This window comes from Geotrypetes seraphini, chromosome 3, assembly GCF_902459505.1.
Source record: "Geotrypetes seraphini chromosome 3, aGeoSer1.1, whole genome shotgun sequence".
NCBI classification, from domain to species: domain Eukaryota; kingdom Metazoa; phylum Chordata; class Amphibia; order Gymnophiona; family Dermophiidae; genus Geotrypetes; species Geotrypetes seraphini.
Genome location: NC_047086.1, coordinates 1,511,968 through 1,534,161, shown reverse-complemented (window position 1 = coordinate 1,534,161; position 22,194 = coordinate 1,511,968). Strand labels below are relative to the sequence as shown.

The 22,194-nt window shown below is 44.0% G+C and overlaps 1 protein-coding gene across 1 annotated transcript in view; it reads left to right on the top strand.

Annotated features, from left to right (window-relative positions):
- The window catches only part of LOC117357695 (uncharacterized threonine-rich GPI-anchored glycoprotein PJ4664.02-like), a 142,765-nt gene extending 121,699 nt beyond the window's left edge, over positions 1-21,066 (top strand). The window contains exon 4 of the mRNA XM_033938650.1: positions 17,513-21,066. Within this exon, the coding sequence (XP_033794541.1) occupies positions 17,513-20,752 (3,240 nt within the window). The 3' untranslated portion in view covers positions 20,753-21,066. The remainder of the gene's footprint in view (positions 1-17,512) is intronic.
- The last annotated feature ends 1,128 nt before the right edge of the window (positions 21,067-22,194 follow it).

Genomic DNA, 22,194 nt, shown 5'->3' with positions numbered 1-22,194 from the left:
ATGCTGCTTAATGTTTATATTTCTGACACTTTTTCATGTTAGTCTTATTACTAGGTTTCAATTTGCAATTTCCAAGTTTATTTCTTTGATTATATAGTATTTGTTTATATTTGGTTGTTCCATTATTGTTATGCTGTTAGAACATTGTTCAGTCATTTTTCAAAACGCTGACCACTGCTGGCTAAATTAGTCCTGGATAGTCAGTGTTAGGCCATGCTCAGATGCTGACGCTGAATATCATGCTTTGGCTACTAGAGCTTATGTAGATTCCAGACAATATTCATCCGGGGCCTGCATAAGACAGTTATTTAACTATGGGCCCCAAATGAATATCAACCAGGACTTTCATTTAAAAAAATAATCCAGTTTTCCTCTGCTCCCACTGCCTCTCCTCTACATACATTAGCTACCTTCTAACCCACCACTGAAGAGTGAAGAAACCATTCCCCCGCCCCCCCCCAGCCCCCTCCCCCCCCCGCTGCAAGTCCTTACTTTCCTCTCATACCCACTCCACATTTCCAAACTAGGATAGCCCCTCCCCTAGGCCTATCTGAGATCCATGGTGGTCCAGTGGGGGATGTTAGAGGCTGGAGCAAAGCCAACTTGTTTCTGCCCCTAATGGCTAAGAATTCAAAATGGCTGCTGCAACCTCTCATGGCAGTACTTGTAGTAATGTCAGACTGTCTGTAGAGGTTGTAGCAGACATTTATCAAGAAGCAAGTGAGTTTTGTTCCTGCCCCCATCACCCTCCATTGGGTCACCAGGGACCCAGGTAGACCTGGGGGAAAATATTCTGGGTTGGAGTTAGGGGATGGGGATGGGAGGGGTTAAGAAAGTAAGGAGGGATGGGAATGGAGGATCTTCATTCTTCAGTGGTGGGTTGGCAGGGGGGTTATGAACCAACCAGGGGGGGAGGCAGAATTGGACTATTATACAGGCCAACACATCATTTTCATCAGAGTTAATGTTGGGTGGGCTTTGTAGTATTTTTCATGCTGATTTTAAATCTGTGTATAGTTTTTCGCTAGCATGTCACATTTTTGTAACGAGGCTTATTATATATAATTATAAACGTTAATTATATTACATTACATTGGTGTCTTCTATCCCACCAATATCCTTCAGTTCTAGGCGTTTACAAAAGAATTGGCCTGGGCATTCCCAGGGAGATTACAAGGTTGATAGTTGAAAAATGCATTAGGATCTGGGGAGTCGAGAAAGTTTAGTTAGATCAATTGACAAATTTCTTGAATAGCATAGTTTTCAATTCTTTCCTGAAGGTTTTGTAGTTGGGCATTGTGGTCATCAGATTGGAGAAGTGGTGGTCTAGTCTTGCTGCTTTGGTTGCTTATAGTCCGTCATATATATTTTTGTTTTGTATGCCTTTGATTGAGGGTGGGTAAATTGTGCTTTTATTCTCCTTGGTCCGGGTGTGTTGTTCCAGATTAGGCGATTGTTTATATAACTTTGTCCGTCTCCATTCAGGGCTTTGTATAGGGTGCAGTAGAATTTGTGACCGCTCTCACACTGTGGAATACTTTACCTCTGACCTTGAGACAAGAAAAGAATCTCAATAACTTTAAATCTAATCTTAAAACATTTCTTTTCAGAGATGCTTTTGAGATTTACACTTAATTTTTAATTCAAAATCTCAGACATCAGGCCTTACATTAATGATTCCTTCTGTGCCTTTTGTTTTTACCTCCCCTTTCTTTTATTTTATGCAATGTATCCTCCCCATTTGCCCATCTGTATCATGTTGTGTCTGTATGGTATTTGTGAATTTGTTCCCTTTATTTTATTTTTAAAAAATCTTTTTAAAACTTTGTATTAATTGGAAACCACTTTGCCTATAAAAGCAGTATATCAAGATTTAAATAAACTTTAAAAAACTTGTACTGGGAGCCAGTGCAAGTCTTGGATTGAGGAGGTAATGTGGTCTTATTTCTTCGAGTATATCAGTCTGAGAGCTGTATTTTATATTGTTTGTAGTTGTTTTAATATGTTGGCAGGGCATGACAGGTAAAGGATGTTATAGTAGTCCAGGAGTCCAAGGATTAAGGACTGGACCAGGAGTCTGAACTGTTCGTTGTTGAAGTATTTTTGGATTTGCTTTAAGTTGCGCATAACTGCGACTGTTTTGCTGATTTGAAGTTGCATAGTGCAGCCTATGGGTAATATATCATGCGTTTATAAGATAAACATATAAGGAAGGTTAATGACAGTTGTCAGTTTTTTTATGCTACAGATGGTGATTAATATCAGTCTTTATTATGCCAAGACATTGTACTAATCATCCAGATAGTTTCTGTTACGTCTGTGGTTCATTCACGATGAAAGAACAATGTCGCCCAATTACCGTAGATCTGAAGAAGGTATACAAATTGTACTTTGGCTGTCAACAGGGTGACCAAGATAAGTCTTGGGCTCCACATACCATTTGTACCAGTTGTTCCAACAGACTTTGTGACTGATTCAATCAACGAAATGTTATTTGCAATCCCAATGATATTAAAGACTGCTAAGCTAAACTAAACTAAACTAAACCTTAGGTTTGTATACCGCATTCTCTCCACAATCATAGAGCTCGGCACGGTTTACAGGAGTTGGGAGAGAAAGGAACTCCAATGAAGGTTAAAGGATAAAGTAAGAAAAATATTTAGAGGGCTTAGTATGCCAGAGATGGCGTAAGTATTACATTTTTGAGAATAACCAGGTTTTTAGATGTTTGCGGAAGAGTTGGAGAGAGCTCAGGTTCTGAAGAGGGGAGGTAAGGTTGTTCCAGAGCTCAGTGATTCTGAAGGGGAGGGAGGTCCCTAGTTTTCCTGCATGGACAAATGCCTTTTAATGAGAGGAAGGATAGTAGTCTGGTGGTATTAGGATTTGAGGAGTTCCAAGAAAGTGGGATAAAGGGAGGGAGGATGCCGTGTAGGATTTTGAAAGTTAGACAGGCGCATTTAAAGTGAACCCTGGCGTTTATCGGAAGCCAGTGAAGCTTGGACAGGAGTGGTGAGACATGGTCGAATTTACTTTTTACGAAGATAAGCTTCGCCGCGGCATTCAGAATCCGCTGAAGTCTATGAAGGTTTTTCTTGGTTAGGCTTAAGTAGATAGAGTTGCAATAGTTCAATCTGGAAAGGATGATGGATTGGACAAGGACGGTAAAGTGTTTTTGATGGAAACAGGATCTTACTTTCCTCAGCATGTGAAGGCTGAAAGAGCATTTTTTTTACCAAGGAATTGAGGTGGTCGTTGAAGGACAAAGTAGAATCAATGATGATGCTCAGAACATTGCTTGAGAACTCAAGCTGCAGAGTGGAGCCAGAGGACAGTGGGATGGAGGTGGGTAGTTGGACTAGTTTTGGGCCGAACCAAAGTAGTTTTGTTTTGGACTCGTTTGGTTTCATTTGCACAGTGTGGGCCCAGGATTGGAGGTTCGTTATACAGGAGGATACGTTCTTCGAGAGATTGGTGAGGTTTGAGTCAGTCTCGAGGAGGACGAGGATATCATCAGCATAAGTGTAAATTGTTTCTAGGGGGGATAGATGGAGGAGTTTTAGGGATGTTGAAAAGAATAGGAGACTCCACATATTGGTTTCCAGGGGGCGGATGAGGTACCATTCATCTTGACAGTGTAAGAACGAGAATGTAGGAATTTTGAGAACCAGTCTAGGACTGTGGAGTTAATGTCTGTCTCAGAGAGTTGGTAGACTAGAATATCATGATGGACAACGTCAAAAGCAACAGAAAGGTCGAATTGTAGGAGGACGGCGAACTTATTTCGAGAGTGAAGTTGTTGAACCTTTGAGATTGAGGAGGTCAGTAGGGATTCGGTGCTGAAGTTGGGATGAAAGCCATATTGGTAAGGTAGGAGAATAGAGAATCTCTCTAAATATGATGACAGTTGGGTAGAAATGATGGACTCTAGCATCTTGGTTAGGAGAGGGATATTTGCTATTGGGCGATAGCTGGATGGTGTGGAGGGGTCTAGGTCAGATTTTTTCAGTAGTGGGGTCAAGGCAATATGACCCATTTTTGGGGAGAAAAGGCCCGAGTGTAGGGCGGAATTTATGAGTTTGGTAATTGATGAGATGGCCTGTGCGGGAATTTTCTCGTATAGGTAGGAGGGGAATGGGTCTAAGGAACAGTTGCAGGATTTCAGTTGAGGCAGAGTTTGAAGACCAGGGATTCGGATACGTGCTCAAAGGTAGTCCAGGATCTGTCGACTGGGATAGAGTTGGAGACCATTAGGGTAGAATTGGAGTCGGTGGGCAACAGAGAGTTGTGAACACAAGTAGATTCTCAGCTAAAACTAAGCACAAAATTATATATCCTACTCTGGATTCTGCTATTAGGCCTGTTCCTCATGATGACTCACTGTCTGTCCCTGTAACTCCACAAGATGGACTTACTTCTGTGGAACATGAGGGATGTGATGATGATGCAGCAGCTGGTCACAATCAAGAATTATCTGATCTGGATTATGTGAATGATGAAGATTCAGAACTAGAGACCTTTACACCAGCTGAGCTCAATGATCTTATTTGTGATCTAAATCTTTCAAAACAAAAAGCAGAAATTCTTGTTTCAAGGCTTAAGCAAAAGCACTTGCTTGCAAAAAAAATGCTAATATAACTCATTACAGAAAAAGAAATCATATCTTAACAACATTCTTCACTGTAAATGGCTCATTGTGCTTTCGTCATGATATTAACAGTTTGTCCAGATGAATGGCGTCTCTTCATTGATTTTTCACAGAGACGCTTCCCAGACTTAACTCATCAAACACAAGAACGAAGGAAAGCATTGAGTATTGGTGCCTCATTTCTCTTGGCATACCCATGCAGGTGCATGATCAAGTACTTAGGAGAGAAATATACTTTTTGCACAAAAAAAAAAAAAAAATCCAACGTAGTCTACAATGAAACAAGCAGCAAGCAAAAAATAACACACAAACTGCAGATTATGTACAAGATGCAGGCATTATTTATTAAACCAATAATAATGCAGTAAATATACAACCATATTACCAACCAAGGGACCCGACACAGTCCGTGTTTCGGATAACACGCCTTCCTCAGGGGTCCTAATGAATATAAATATTTTTTTATTTTGATATAATTATTTATTAATTTTCAAATGACATTACAAGTATTCATTTGTACAGAAAGTAAATTAGTTGAGATATGACCTATAACAATACAAATCATAAACTATCCAAATAAAATTAAAACAGGAAAAATCTTCCAACCAACTCAACTCAAGTCCTCAAAAAGTGGATCCAAGATTTCTTAAAGCGAGCTAAAGAAATATTATTAGAAGATAAATTACAAACAAACTGAGAAAAGGCAGATATATTAATTATGGAGCTGATAGTTTCTCTTTATCCAATCTGGACGTGGCCAGAAAAGCTGTTAGTTGTTGTGGTTCAAAGAAAACATATTTAATTGAACGGTAGCAGATTATACACTTGCACGGATGTCGCAAGTAAAACGTTGCTCCCAGTGAAGTGACTCCAGGTTTCAACAACAAAAATTCTCTTGAGTTTACAATGTTTCTTAGATCGGTGATATTATCCTTTATTAATTAGAAATTGTTATATGGCAAGACATAGTTTTCAGCTAAGTATATGGTGATGTCTACCAGTCTTTTTGTCCTAACATAATTTGTACTTTTTAAATTCCAAATTGTAATGGCTTTTAGGATTCGTTAGAAATATTATGTTTCATTATGCACTTAATGTCAAAACATTTATAGCTACTGCTCACATAAAAATATGCTTATATATTTTCTAATTTGGTACTAATTTGACTTCAAGTTTTTCTATTTGGAGTTAATTTGTCCTTATGTTTCTTCCATATTAGTTTGATATCTTTTTTGCGGTTCGTTTCATAGCTTAACCACCATGGTAGGTCTCTTCCAGTCATTTTCCATTTATACATCACTATTTCACTCATACAGTCACAGTTCTAAATATGAGATTAGTATGTTGCACTTTTATTATTTCGGTCACTTTTTATGATGGTTTCATTTTCATTTTTATCACTGATTTTGATATATTTATTTTTTATTATTTAGTGTCACTTTTTCTATATTATGTTATTCATGTTTCGTATTCTACTTTTCCAGCATTGTAATATCAATATCACTGTATAGCTTCATAACAACATAGAGATATTGGTCTTTATATATATTGCGTAACGCTTGATCACTATGCCACATTATCATGTTTTTGCATGGCACACACACATCACTATGGCACCCCATTTCGATCCGTTACTTGTTATTCGTTATTTCTAAGTATTTATCATATTATCTTAGGATTAATATTTATATTCATTAGGACCCCTGAGGAAGGCGTGTTATCCGAAACACGGACCGTGTCAGGTCCCTTGGTTGGTAATAAGGTTGTATATTTACTGCATTTTTATTGGTTTAATAAACAACGCCTGCATCTTATACATAATCTGCAGTTTGTGTGTTGTTTTTTTTCATATACTTTTTGCACACCAGAACAATTGAGAACATTCTTGGATGTGAAGAAACTGGTGACATGAATGTTTGGGAGAGATCAAGAACAGCTCTTATGAATATTGGGACCCACTGTTAAGCCTGTATGACTTCTTGTCTTTTTTTGGTGATCTTAAATATGATTCTCTTCTCTTTATTTGGACCTGCCCTCATTGTTAATGAAGTCTAAGGATGATAGTATATAATTTTCATGTTAATTGTAGATTTATTTTATTATATGATTTTCTTTCTGTATTTCTTGTGCAAGAGTTATCTTGTTTAATTTGTTAAATTTCAATAAAATAAAAATATATATATATACTTTGTGCACTCACATCTTGACTTTTTTCCGGAAAATCTTGGTATGGTGAGTGATGAGCAAGGAGAACATTTTTACCAGGACATTCAGTTAATGGAGCGTCGCTACCAAGGTTTCTGGAAAGAGAGTATGATGGCCGACTACTGCTGGATGTTGTGCCATGACAATCCAGGCACAACTCCCAAAAAATCATACTCAAAGCATTTTTGAAGAAATATTGGTTGCTAAGTGACACAGTCCAGTATAATTATGCTATGTTGTGTGCTTATTTGACTTTGGACCGAAGATACTACAACATTTCTTTAAGTTGATGCTGTAATTCTTAAAACTCTATATGCTAAAATGGTATAAACTAACAGCGAAACTGGACAGACAACTCACCAATCTGCTGATTTCTACCACAGACTACAAAACCTTCAAAAAAGAAACAAAAACACTACTCTTCAAAAAATACATAAAACCAATATAACACAACCAAACATGTTCCAAACTCCTCCTGCAATACCAACTACTCCTTAGTAAATTAGAAAATGTTCAAACTATTCCTTAAGTACTTCTTATTATCTTAACAATATGTACTTCTTAATATCAGAAGAACATAATAACCAACATCTCCGGATCAGACCTTCGGTCCATCAAGTCCGGCGATCCGTCACATGCGGAGGTCCAGCCAGGTGTATACCTGGTGTAATTTTAGTCACCCATATCCCTCTATGCCTCTCGTAAGGAGATGTGCATCTAGTTTGCTTTTAAATCCTAGAGCGGTGGATTCCGCAATAACTTCCTTTGGTAGAGCATTCCAGGTGTCCACCACTCGTTGCGTGAAGCAGAACTTCCTGATATTTGTCCTGGACTTGTCCCCCTTAGCTTCAGTCCACGTCCTCTTGTCCGTGTCACATTGGACATTGTAAATAATTTTTTTTCCTGCTTTATTTTGTCGATTCCTTTCAGTATTTTGAAAGTCTCGATCATATCCCCTCGCAGTCTCCTTTTCTCAAGGGAGAACAATCACAGTCTCTTAAGTCGTTCCTCGTATTCCAAGTTCTCCATACCTTTTATTAGCTTCGTTGCTCGTGGCTGCACCTTCTTCAGCAGTTTTATATCCTTCTTTAGGTTGGGAGACCAATGTTGGACACAGTATTCCAAGTGTGGTCTGACCATTGCCCTATAAAGCGGCATTATAACTTTCTCCGATCTACTCGTGATTCCTTTCTTTATCATGCCTAACATTCTATTTGCTTTCTTTGCTGCTGCCGCACATTGTGCCGACGGTGTCAGGGTCCTATCTATCAGTATACCCAGGTCCTTTTCTTGTTCGCTCTTACCCAGAGTTGCACCTGACATTCTATACTCGTGTTCCTTGTTCTTTCTGCCTAAATACATTACTTTGCACTTTTCCACATTACATAATGTGACAGGGAAGCTCCTGTCACGGTGAAAACTACTACTAAAACTCCCCAGAATGCAGCACAAGGCTGGATAAAACCAGGCATGGAGTCAGGACAGCTGGCTCAGGCAAAAGAAGGCAAGCCCAGGCAGGTTCCAGCACAGCTGAAGAGCCAATTAAGAAAGGCTCTGCAGATCACTGATTGCCCCTATCACTCCTTTCCTGAAGTCAGGGAGAAACCTGAGGCTAATTTAGAAGGGGGTGGAGTCAGACCCCGGGGTTGGCCTTATAGGAAAGATCAATTTACTACAGAAAGGAGAAGGGAGGAACCTAGAGAAGGAACGAGGGTGAAGAGAGAGGAGAACCAGAAGGAGTGGTGGAGAAGCCAAACTACTCACGTGGGTTCCAGGTCACAGAGGGTGCCTCAAGTCCAGCAGGAACGGAGGGCAAGAAGCCCACACCTAGGGAAAGGTGTTACTGCCCTGGAGAGGTATTGTGACTGGCAACTCAAGCCCCAAAGAGCAGGGCTGGGAAAGCCTCCCCAGAGAAAAGCTGCAGATAGTTTTGCAGACGTACAGAGAGGGGGAGGGGAAGCACAAACAGAAAGAAGTGAAGAAACTTCAAGCCAGAGTTCCCGGGAGTGTGAATGGGAAATGGACAGCATACTAAGTAATGAGATAAGTGAAGAGGGCATGGACCTTGGAGAATATGATGTTTGCATGTCCTAAGTTAAACTCCTGAAGAACGGTCTCCTATTGTTTGTATACCCGACAGCATGAGCAGTGCGGGCAGAGTTAACAAGGTGCTAATCAAGTGTTAAACAAATGCAGAGAGCTGAGAAGGAAAGGCTGGACGCAAGCCGTGCTCAGCTAGCTAGGCTCATAAAAGGTGAAGTCCAGAGTGAGAGCAATCAAGCCCGGCAGGGGCTACGAGCCAAGGAAAGCATTAACTGACTTATACGTTTGCTAGGATTTTTCTGGTGATAAGGAAGTACCATCTTGCTCCTTAATAGAACCTGGACTGTAAGAGTATAAGGGGGGAGAGGCCCTCTAAGCACTGTAACCAACTGAGGTGAATGTTTTATGTTTTTTCTTCTGCTGTGTATTTTCTTTGAACTTTGGGTTAGTAATAAACCTGATACTTTATTCTAAAGAATCCGGTATCCGGGTCTTCCTTCCACTGCCATATAAAAGGCGCATCAAAAATCTTACTTGTGGTCCGGGCCGCAGTTTCCTACTTACTCAGGGACGGGCCCGGTCACAAGAAGTTGGTGGCAGTGGTGGGATCGCGCCGCCCACAGGTTAGTGGAGGAAGTACGCCCCGAGGTTGGAAAGGAAAACCCCAAGAAAAAAAAAAAAAAAACGGCAAAACCACAGAAACACGAAGGTTGGTTTTTTTTTGTGTGTGCAAAGCAACAGCTGGTTTTGGCAGTGGAAAATAGTGCCAGAAAGGACTGTGTTCACAAGCTGGTAACACAGTGGTGTGGAATGTAGGAACAATTCGAGCGTGGTTTGGATTTTTTTTTTGGAAAGCCATAAAGTTCTTAACCGGACTTTCTTGGAGACTGAGGATTAAAAGACCCAGAGGCAGCATTGAGGCATCTGGAGGCCAACATCAGCAAGAGAGTGGAGCGGAGTCCGGAGGAGCGGTTCCAGGTTCCGGAGTTCCTGGTTGCAGGAGTGGCTGGGGAGGCCCTAATATCCCAAGGCTGAGACACATCAGTCCCTAAGGTAACGGTACTTAGGGGTGGCTGATGTGGATTGGTGGGTAAGGGGGACCAGAAGCTTGGGGACCAGAAGGGGAACACCATAGTTTGAAAAGTCCGCACTTGGGTTCCTGTTCTCTCTTGTTTGTATTTCAGGATGGAGGCAGCCAAGTTCCGGACTGGTCTGGAAGGGGAGATGCACCGTATGCAGCTGCATTTCCAGGAGATGTTGCAGTCGCAGGCAGAGCTTTGGAAGGCTGATCACCAGGCGCAGCAAGCAAGGCACACGGAACTTTTGCAACAAATGACTGCTCAGATACAGGCCATAAGCAACCTGGCGCAGAGGCCTGCAGTACCGGCGGCCGGCAGCGGTGATGGAGTCGTCGGGCCGGTAGGCGCTCCTTTTGGGGAGCCGATAAGACTGCATAAATTAAATGTAGATGATGACATACAAGACTATTTAGTTGGTTTTGAAAGAGTGGCCATGGCTTCGCACTGGCCAGTGGACCAATGGTCCATAAGACTGATACCATGTCTAGGGGGTAGAGCCTTAGAGGCTTATCAAACGCTAAGCGCTGAACAAGCGGCGGATTATCCCATACTTAAACAAACATTGGTGGATTATTTAGGGTATAGCCCCAACCACTATCGGAGCCAGTTACGGGCCGCTCGTTTGGGCCCGCAGGAACGCCCGAAAGCCCTGATACAGCGGCTTAAGAGGCTGTGTGAGAGGTGGCTACAGCCACAAGGAAAGGGGGTACCAGAGATTATAAATGAGGTAGTGATGGAGCAAGTGTTGGAAGCCATTGCTCCGAGGGCTAAGGTATGGGTAATGCAAAAAGGGTCCCAAACTTTGGAGCAGGTGAGCGAGGATTTGGAGCATTATTTAGAGGCTGAAGAAGCCCTGAAATCTTCCCAGATGGAGCCTAGTTCCCCGAGGGGGGGTCCTCAGTTTTCTTCACGGGGGAAGAGGAAGGTAATGTTAGCCACCCGGGTGGGGGCGACGCCAGAGCCTACCATAGAGGTGGAAGTGGAGGGTATAAAAATGAAGGCCCTAGTGGATTCTGGGGCGGACCAATCCCTCATTGCTCTGCCTGATTGGGCTAATATTGTGCGAAAGAGGGGACCGAGGTGTGTGCGGCCCGCAGGGAGGGCCAAGTTGAGATGTGTGCATGGAGCAGCTACCCCATATGATTTAAGGAAGGTTCACTTGAATTACCAGGGTCAGAAGAGCTGGGTAAAATTGGCTCTAGTAACCCGCCCCCCAGTGGCCCTAATCTTAGGAAGGGATTGGGAGGGTTTTCAACGGTATACCCAAAAGAAAAGGATTTTGGCCCACAAGCAAGCAAAGGGTGGTCCTTCCAAACGAAGGGATAGGAGGGAGAGACAGGCTGGGCCTTTTCGACCCTGGATCCCTGGGGAAGTATTGGAGAAATTCCCCCTTTTTTCCCAGGAGCAACAGAAGGATCAGGTTCTTAAACATGCCTGGGAACAGACTAAAGAGCGGGTCGACTTTTACCCCAGGTTCAGGGAGGAAGGGGGCCTGTTGTATAGGGAGACCCTAAGGAAAGGAGGGGGCCAACCATGGAAGCAGTTGGTGGTGCCCGGTGTCTTTAGGCAGACTATATTGAAGTTAGCCCATGAGCATCCGCTAGCAGGACATCGCGGCAGGGATAATACCCTAGATCAGATCCTGGCGAGGTTTTACTGGCCTGGAATTTATAAGGAGGTGAAGGAATTCTGTGAAACTTGTCCCTCCTGCCAGAAGCTGACAGGGTATAAACCCCCCAAAGCGCCCTTAATACCCTTACCGAGAGTTGAGGAGCCTTTGGCTCGTATCGGGGTGGATATAGTGGGTCCCCTGGATAAGAGTCGGAGAGGGTTTGAATATATCATGGTAGTGGTGGACTATGCCACCAGATTCCCTTGGGGGGTGCCCTTAAGATCCACCTCCGCGCCGATTTTGGTGCAAGAATTGACTAAAATATTTTGCCAGGTAGGGTTTCCCCGGGAAGTGTTAACGGACAGGGGGACCAATTTCCAATCGGGGGTGTTCGAGGCCTTCCTAGCCGCCTTTGGTATTACCCATAAAAACACGTCCGCTTATCATCCCCAAGCTAATGGCTTAGTCGAGCGCTTCAATCAGACTTTGAAACGGATGATAAGGAAGGGTGCTGCTGGGGATATTAGAGATTGGGATTTGTGGGTTCCCTTTTGCTTGTATGCAGCGCGGGAGAATACACAGGAGTCACTAGGGGTATCCCCATTTGAGCTCCTTTATGGAAGACCTCCACGAGGTTTATTGGATATTATCCGGGAAAATTGGGAGCCCCAAAAAGAACAAGATATGAATGTGCTGTCCTATCTGCAGGGAATGAGGGGCAGGCTGAGGGAAGTGACTAAGCTAAGCCAACAAGCCCTCCAGAAAAGTCAAGTCAAACAGAAGACCTATTATGACCGGAGGACCCGGGTGAGGAATTTGTCTGTAGGGGACAGGGTGGTAGTATTAATACCTGATGGGCCCCATAAGTTTGAAGCCCGGTGGAGGGGTCCTGGAGAGGTGATAGAAAAACTGAATGCAGTAGACTACCGAGTAAAGGATGACAAGGGGCGGGAGCAAATCTTCCATGTGAACCTGCTAAAGCCCTGGAAAGACAGGACAGTGTTGTACACCCAGGCCGGGGAGGAAGAAGATGGGGAATTGGGACCCCAGGTTGCTGACATGGGGTCAGGAGGGAACCCCAAAATTGGGGCTATGCTGAGCGAGGCCCAAAAACGACAGATGGGAAGAGTATTGGGGCGGTTTGGCTCAGTATTATCCTCCCAGCCAGGATACACTAGACTGGGGAAACATGAAATTATTACCGCTCCGGGGAGAATTATACGGCGCAGGCCCTACCGACTACCAGAGAGTAGACGGATGGAAGTAAGGCAACTGGTGCAAGAGATGTTAGACTTGGGGGTGATTGAGGAGTCCCACAGCCCTTGGGAATAGTCCCATTGTGCTAGTGCCCAAGGCAGATGGAACCACAAGGTTCTGCATAGACTTTCGGGGGGTCAATGCCATATCAGAATTCGACGCGTACCCCATGCCACGGATCGAAGATCTGTTGGATAAGCTAGGAAGGGCGCGGTATTTATCTACCCTAGACCTATGTAAAGGGTATTGGCAGATTCCTCTGGCTGAGGGGTCGAAGCAAAAGACAGCGTTTCAGACACCCCAGGGGCTCTTCCAATTCCGACGTATGCCCTTCGGATTGCATGGCGCTGCTGCAAGTTGCCAAAGAATTGTCAACAAGGTGCTAGAGGGGCATGAGGAATACGCAGCAGCCTATATGGATGACATCATCATTTTTACCCAAACCTGGGAGGAGCACTTGGGAGCGGTGGAAGCAGTCCTGATAGCCTTAGGTAGGGCAGGGCTCACGGTGAATCCCCAGAAGTGTTGGTTTGGGCAGTCTCAGGTAAAATACTTGGGGTACCAAGTGGGCCAAGGGCAGATCCGGCCATTGATGGATAAGGTAGGATGCATCAGGGACTATCCTCGTCCAGTAGACAAGAAACAGTTGAGGGGTTTCTTGGGATTGGTAGGGTACTACCGCAGGTTTATATCTGGGTTTTCGGAATTGGCAGCTCCCCTCACGGATATGCTTAAGAAAAATCGGCCTGTCCGGCTGGACTGGTCTGAGAGGGCGGATGAAGGGTTTGAGAAATTGCGAAAATGTTTGTGTCAGGATCCTGTATTAAAAGGGGTCGATTTTAAGAAGCCATTTCTACTACAGACAGACGCATCCCAGGAAGGGTTGGGAGCAGTCCTGTCCCAATTACACCAGGATAGGGAACACCCTACCATGTACCTAAGTAGGAAGTTGTTACCCCGGGAGCAAGCTTACTCTACGGTGGAGAAGGAATGCTTGGCTATTAAATGGGCCATTGACACTCTGAAATATTATTTAGAGGGAAGGTCCTTCACCCTGGTCACGGACCACGCAGCCTTAACGTGGTTGGAAAAAATGAAAGACAGTAATGCCCGCCTCACCAGATGGTATCTGGCCCTTCAGCCATATCATTTTCAGATAGTACACAGGCCAGGGGCACTTCATAAGAATGCTGATGTTCTGTCTCGATTAGGGGAGGAATCCTCTAAGAGTGTAAAGGAAGAAAGGACCGATAGGGGTTTAAGTAGGGGGGTATGTGACAGGGAAGCTCCTGTCACGGTGAAAACTACTACTAAAACTCCCCAGAATGCAGCACAAGGCTGGATAAAACCAGGCATGGAGTCAGGACAGCTGGCTCAGGCAAAAGAAGGCAAGCCCAGGCAGGTTCCAGCACAGCTGAAGAGCCAATTAAGAAAGGCTCTGCAGATCACTGATTGCCCCTATCACTCCTTTCCTGAAGTCAGGGAGAAACCTGAGGCTAATTTAGAAGGGGGTAGAGTCAGACCCCGGGGTTGGCCTTATAGGAAAGATCAATTTACTACAGAAAGGAGAAGGGAGGAACCTAGAGAAGGAACGAGGGTGAAGAGAGAGGAGAACCAGAAGGAGTGGTGGAGAAGCCAAACTACTCACGTGGGTTCCAGGTCACAGAGGGTGCCTCAAGTCCAGCAGGAACGGAGGGCAAGAAGCCCACACCTAGGGAAAGGTGTTACTGCCCTGGAGAGGTATTGTGACTGGCAACTCAAGCCCCAAAGAGCAGGGCTGGGAAAGCCTCCCCAGAGAAAAGCTGCAGATAGTTTTGCAGACGTACAGAGAGGGGGAGGGGAAGCACAAACAGAAAGAAGTGAAGAAACTTCAAGCCAGAGTTCCCGGGAGTGTGAATGGGAAATGGACAGCATACTAAGTAATGAGATAAGTGAAGAGGGCATGGACCTTGGAGAATATGATGTTTGCATGTCCTAAGTTAAACTCCTGAAGAACGGTCTCCTATTGTTTGTATACCCGACAGCATGAGCAGTGCGGGCAGAGTTAACAAGGTGCTAATAATGTGTTAAACAAATGCAGAGAGCTGAGAAGGAAAGGCTGGACGCAAGCCGTGCTCAGCTAGCTAGGCTCATAAAAGGTGAAGTCCAGAGTGAGAGCAATCAAGCCCGGCAGGGGCTACGAGCCAAGGAAAGCATTAACTGACTTATACGTTTGCTAGGATTTTTCTGGTGATAAGGAAGTACCATCTTGCTCCTTAATAGAACCTGGACTGTAAGAGTATAAGGGGGGAGAGGCCCTCTAAGCACTGTAACCAACTGAGGTGAATGTTTTATGTTTTTTCTTCTGCTGTGTATTTTCTTTGAACTTTGGGTTAGTAATAAACCTGATACTTTATTCTAAAGAATCCGGTATCCGGGTCTTCCTTCCACTGCCATATAAAAGGCGCATCAAAAATCTTACTTGTGGTCCGGGCCGCAGTTTCCTACTTACTCAGGGACGGGCCCGGTCACAATAAGAACATAAGAATTGCCACTGCTGAGTCAGACCAGTGGTCCATCATGCCCAGCAGTCCGCTCACGCGGCGGCCCTCTGGTCTAAGACCAGCACCCTAACTGAGACTAGCCCTACCAGCGCATGTTCTTGTTCAGCAGAAACTTGTCTAACTTTGTCTTGAATCCTTGGAGGGTGTTTTCCCCTATAACAGCCTCTGGAAGAGCGTTCCAGCTTTCTACCACTCTCTGGGTGAAGAACTTCCTTACGTTTGTACGGAATCTATCCCCTTTCAACTTTAGAGAGTGCCCTCTTGTTCTCCCTACCTTGGAGAGGGTGAACAACCTGTCCTTATCTACTAAGTCTATCCCCTTCAGTACCTTGAATGTTTCGATCATGTCCCCTCTCAATCTCCTCTGTTCGAGAGAGAAGAAGCTCAGTTTCTCTAATCTTTCTGCTATTTCTCTGCCCATTTCTCTAACTGACACAAGTCACTCTGGAGTTTCTCGCTATCCTTCTGCGATCTGATTGCCCAGCATAGCTTTGTGTCATCTGCAAACTTGATGATCTCACTGGATGTTCCTTCTTGTACGTCATTGATGAAAATATTAAATAAGATGGGCCCAAGTACCGAGCCTAGAAAGAGGAACTGTTAGATGAATTGTATATGAAAGTCTTTTATATATTTTTTGTCACATACACTCAGAAATGGGTAATTCAGCCAAAAGCCGAAGCTTCTATAGCCGAACCCACCGCCCCATCGCTGTGTATGGAATTTTTGAAGTAAATACTAATATGTGCTGTTTAAAAAGTAGAAATTATTATTGATGGCACAAATAGAGGAAGGGAAGAAAATCCCACTTATCTTTTAAAGGTGTTCAGCAGGTCCCGACATGGACCATGTTTCGAAATTCTGTTTCAAGGAACCCGAAATTAAGTCTTAGTGGTTCAAATGCCAAAGAACTAGTGATAGTGCAATTAGGGCAATGATTTCATATTCATATGTGCTGGATTAGGAAAGGAACTTCTCTGCTTCTGCTTTCGTTTAACATAATTCTTATGTAATCCGCCTTGAACCGCAAGATAAACATAAGAACATAAGAATAGAAATCACTAATGTAATGTAATTACTCATAACTGAAAAAAACTAACAGATCTGAAATCAGCATGAAAAACTGATTTAGAAAAATGTGCTGTGTTGTCAAATGATTCCCAAAAAAATCTTTTTGTTGTTTTGTGTTATTTTTATGGTGATCCTAAATGATATTTTGTGCTATGGTGTGCTTTTGAGATGTTTTAAATTCACCCTCTTAGCTACTTTGGTTCTGGCACTGCATACCAGTCAGCTCCTTCCTAATGTCACCCCTAGAACTGTTCACTTTTTTTAGGGGGGGGGCCATCAGAGTCAATATTCAACCACTGCCTGATTAAGTGTCGCTGAATAGCGGCAACTGGGTGGCCCCAGACAATTTAAGCAGTCATGAGATTAGATTATGAGCCCTGGTGAGGATGGAGGAAAAATCTGCTGCTTAGAATATGTAAAGCTGCATTGGTTGTACCGCAAACGGGCGGTATATCAAGTCCATGACCCTTTACCCTTTTGAATATCAGGCCGTGTGAGTTTTGGGTTGAACTGTACCTGTTGTACACTACCTTGGGTGAATCTCTTCATAAAAGAACACATGCATTGCTGCCTAATTCTATTTGTAGGTCAGTGCCACTGAGTCATTCCACCCCTTTTTCCTAGAAATAAAGCACCAGATTCATTATTTATTTATTTCCATAAGCTTGATATGCCAATAGCATAGAAGTATTTTGCCAAATATCTTTACAAAGTCCAATGGGCATAAAAAGGAAGAGAATAGTTGAATTTAAGGAATGGAATTATGTGGGGAAAAGTTTGAATGAACAGCAAAGTTCTGAGTAAGTTTTTAAATATAAGGTTCTGACTTCATTGTTATTGGTAAGGTAATCCAAAGGAAATTTCACAAGAGAGCCAAGATAGCAACTGATTTCAATCCTTAGTAGTGGCCAAGTAGAGTCAGAGGAATGCTCTAGATGATCCTTGAGGACTCAACCTGTTGTCTAAAGGTTCTTCATTCCACCATCCTTCATGTCTACTGGATGTTTATGGGACTAATATCTACTTTACTGTAACATATGTTCTCTTGCCATTGCAGAGTGATGGTGGTGGCCCTCTGGCATGCAAGAGTCGGAAGGATAATATCTGGTACCAGGTGGGTATAGTGAGCTGGCGCGTGAGATGTGGCAGGAAGAAGAGCCCTGGAGTCTACACTCTGCTATCCAACTATCTGGAATGGATCGAAGAAGTGACATCTGAATCTGGAGCACCATATCTCCCATCACAATCTGAGCAAGAGTCCATTGTTGCCATCTATACCCCCTCTTACTCCTCTTCTACTACCGCCTATACCAACCCCAAATTTGACCCAACACTCTCCTCTGGTTCTGCCCTCCAGAATCAATTTTCCATCTCTACACCCATTCGCAATGCCAGCAAAGTCACCATCACCACCAGAAAACTCACTGCCACCCCCGGCCAATTCACTGCCACCAACCTCAGCGATGTCACTGATATGACTCAGAAACCCACGGACACTATAGATACCACAGCCGTTGACAATAACATTTCCTCCACTGAAACCACAAACAGCATGGCCACTGCTACTGATATTGGCAATGAGACAGAAAACTTCAAAAATGTGATCGATACCCCTCTTGCACCTGGAGATACCCTCAATGATGTCCGTACGATTTCCCCAAACATTTCTATCACCCCCATCTCCACCAATGATATGCCTAATTCTATGACTACCATCATCCCTACAGATACTACCACCCCCAGCATTTCCGCTAACACCCCTACAGATATTGCTGTCACCCCTTCTTTTGACGCTAATACCCCCATGGATATAGCAGCCACCCCCAGCATTGCCACTAACACTCCTACAGATATTGCTGTCACCCCTTCTTTTGACGCTAATACCCCCATGGATATAGCAGCCACCCCCAGCATTGCCACTAACACTCCTACAGATATTGCTGTCACCCCTTCTTTTGACACTAACACCCCCATAGATAGAGCTGCCACCCCCAGCATTGCCACTAACACTCCTACAGATATTGCTGTCACCCCTTCTTTTGACACTAACACCCCCATGGATAGAGCTGCCACCCCCAGCATTGCCACTAACACCCCTACAGATATTGCTGTCACCCCTTCTTTTGACACTAGCACCCCCATCGATACAGCAGCCACCCCCAGCATTGCAACTAACACCCCTACAGATATTGCTGTCACCCCTTCTTTTGACACTAGCACCCCCATCGATACAGCAGCCACCCCCAGCATTGCAACTAACACCCCTACAGATATTGCTGTCACCCGTTCTTTTGACACTTCCACCCCCATCGATACAGCAGCCACCCCCAGCATTGCAACTAACACCCCTACAGATATTGCTGTCACCCGTTCTTTTGACACTTCCACCCCCATCGATACAGCAGCCACCTCCAGCATTACCACTAACACCCGTACAGATATTGCTGTCATCCCTTCTTTTGACGCTAACACCCCCATGGATAGAGCTGCTACCCCCAGCATTGCCACTAAAACCCCTACAGATATTGCTGTCATCCCTTCTTTTGACGCTAACACCCCCATGGATAGAGCTGCTACCCCCAGTATTGCCACTAAAACCCCTACAGATATTGCTGTCACCCCTTCTTTTGACGCTAACACCCCCATGGATAGAGCTGCTACCCCCAGCATTGCCACTAAAACCCCTACAGATGTTGCTGTCACCCCTTCTTTTGACACTAGCATCCCCATGGATATAGCCGCCACCCCCAGCATTGCCACTAGCACCCCTACAGATATTGCTGTCACCCATTCTTTTGACACTAACACCCCCATGGATAGAGCCGCCACCCCCAGTATTGCCACTAGCACTCCTACAAATATTGCTGTCACCCCTTCTTTAGACACTAGCACCCCCATCGATACAGCAGCCACCCCCAGCATTGCAACTAACACCCCTACAAATATTGCTGTCACCCCTTCTTTAGACACTAGCACCCCCATCGATACAGCAGCCACCCCCAGCATTGCAACTAACACCCCTACAGATATTGCTGTCACCCGTTCTTTTGACACTTCCACCCCCATCGATACAGCAGCCACCCCCAGCATTGCAACTAACACCCCTACAGATATTGCTGTCACCCGTTCTTTTGACACTTCCACCCCCATCGATACAGCAGCCACCCCCAGCATTGCAACTAACAACCCTACAGATATTGCTGTCACCCGTTCTTTTGACACTTCCACCCCCATCGATACAGCAGCCACCCCCAGCATTGCAACTAACACCCCTACAGATATTGCTGTCACCCCTTCTTTTGTCACTGAAACCCCCATGGATATAGCAGCCACCCCCAGCATTGCCACTAACACCCCTACAGATGTTGCTGTCACCCCTTCTTTTGTCACTTCCACCCCCATCGATACAGCAGCCACCCCCAGCATTGCAACTAACACCCCTACAGACGTTGCTGTCACCCCTTCTTTTGTCACTGACACCCCCATGGATAGAGCTGCTACTACCAGCATTGCCACTAACACCCCTACAGATATTGCTGTCACCCCTTCTTTAGTCTCTAACACCCCTGTCAATACTACTACCACTCCAATCGTTACCATGAACACCCCCAAAGATATTACCACCACTCCTACTTTTGACAGTTCCACCTTTGGCATCTCAAGCAATACCCCTGGCAATGTTAGCATTCCTGATTATTCCTCTGATACCAACTACATCACCTCTATCTATATACCAGCTTACATTGCTGTTACCCCAAATTTTGGCACTACAAATACATCATCCAGCTATACTGCTGACACCACCAATAGCTCATTTGTCAGTGCTGCCTATATTTCTGTCACACCCACTAATAGCATCAGCAATAACAATAGTACCCTCATGATGAATCCAATTTCTGTCACACCCACTAATAGCATCAGCAATAACAATACTACCCTCATGATGAATCCAATTTCTGACACACCCACTAATAGCATCAGCAATAACAATACTACCCTCATGATGAATCCAATTTCTGTCACACCCACTAATAACATCAGCAATAACAATACTACCCTCACTGATGAATCCAATTATAGCTATACCACACACCCAGCAGTTCTATCCTTGTATCATAAAAATGTCTTTCTACCCCTCTATACAGACCCTGAATATATGATCAAATCGTTAGACACCCGCAGCTATCAGGATGCCACCAATATCGATATAGACTCCGTAGCAGCCCCTGATGCAGGCAACATTTACTGGGTACTGGTAACTGTCACGCTTCTCTGCATCGTCCACTGCCTTCCCTGAGTGTACCAATGTGAATGATGAATGAAAAAACTACCCAGTACATTCATCCCTGTCTATTGTACAATTATTTGCAGTTTTATGCAATGATGCTAGTCATTCATTTATAGCAGGTCAATTCTCAAAGGATGCAAGGTCCTTACCATCAGTTGATCACTTTGAAAACTCTCCAGGGCTGAGCTCCAAAATGCGATAGGGCGAGAAGACTGATTGCAGACTAGGAATCGGCTAAAAGACAAAAAACAGAGTTCAACTAAGTGGTCAGCTTTCCAAATGGAAAAAAAAGCTCAATAAGGGGATGCCCCATGAATCTATACTGTGACATTGCACTCCAACGGTGTAAATTAACATTTATAAATGATCTGGAAAAAGAAGCAGTGTGTGAGATGATTAATTTGTGGTTCAGCTCAAGGAGTTCTGTCATCCTGAGCCAGTGTTTGGAGGTTGAGAATCAGGGAAGTCATTTTCAAATCCACTGATATTCCTGTGACCTTTGGCAGGTAACTTAACCTTCCATCGTCTCAGGTACAAACTAAATTATGAGCCCCCTTGACCTCCCCTTCCCTTTCCTTTCATAATTCCATCTTGGGATCTCGGTTGCAGTTTGAACCATGCAGATGTGAGAGTTCATCCCACAGCAGAAAGTATATTTGTTGGGAGACAGTTGGCTATTTCTCATGATCAGCAGTGAAACTGGAAATTCAATGCCAGCATGGTATCCGGTGACCAGTATTGAATTTCCAGGGTTCTTTTTGGCCAGATGAGACAAGCCAATATCAGGCAAGCCATTATTAATCAGCTGGCCGGCTAAAACCCAGTGGCTTTTCAAATGGGTCTATTTGGCTGCTGAACTTAGCCAGCAACCTGATGAATATTTTCAGTGAAGGGCTAGCTGCTGACCTGGATATTCAGCATGAGATAGATACTTATCTCATAAGAACATAAGAGCTGCCATATTGGGAGAGGCAGAAGGTCCATCAAGTCCAGTATCATGTTTCTAACACTAGGCAACCCAAGTCACAAGTACCTGGCAAGATCCCAAAACAATTATCCAAACCTTTTTCAAACCCTGCTAAGCTAATTGATTTCACTATATTTTCTGGCAACAAATTCTAGAGTTTAATTACACATTGTGTGAAGAAATATTTTCTACAGTTTGTTTTAAATCTACCACTTAGCAGCTTCATTGTATGCCCCCTAGTACTAGTAGTTTTGGAAAAATTCACATCTACCCTTTCCATGCCACTTAGTATTTTATAGACCTCTATCATATTTCCCCTGAGCTATCTCTTCTCCAAGCTGAAGAACCCTAGCCACTTTAGCCTTTCCTCATAGAGAAGTTGTAACATCCCTTTTACCATTTTCATCACCCTTCTCTGCATCTTTTCTAATTCCGCTATTAGGTGCATTTTCAAAACACTAAAACATTCAAAAACCCAAATAAA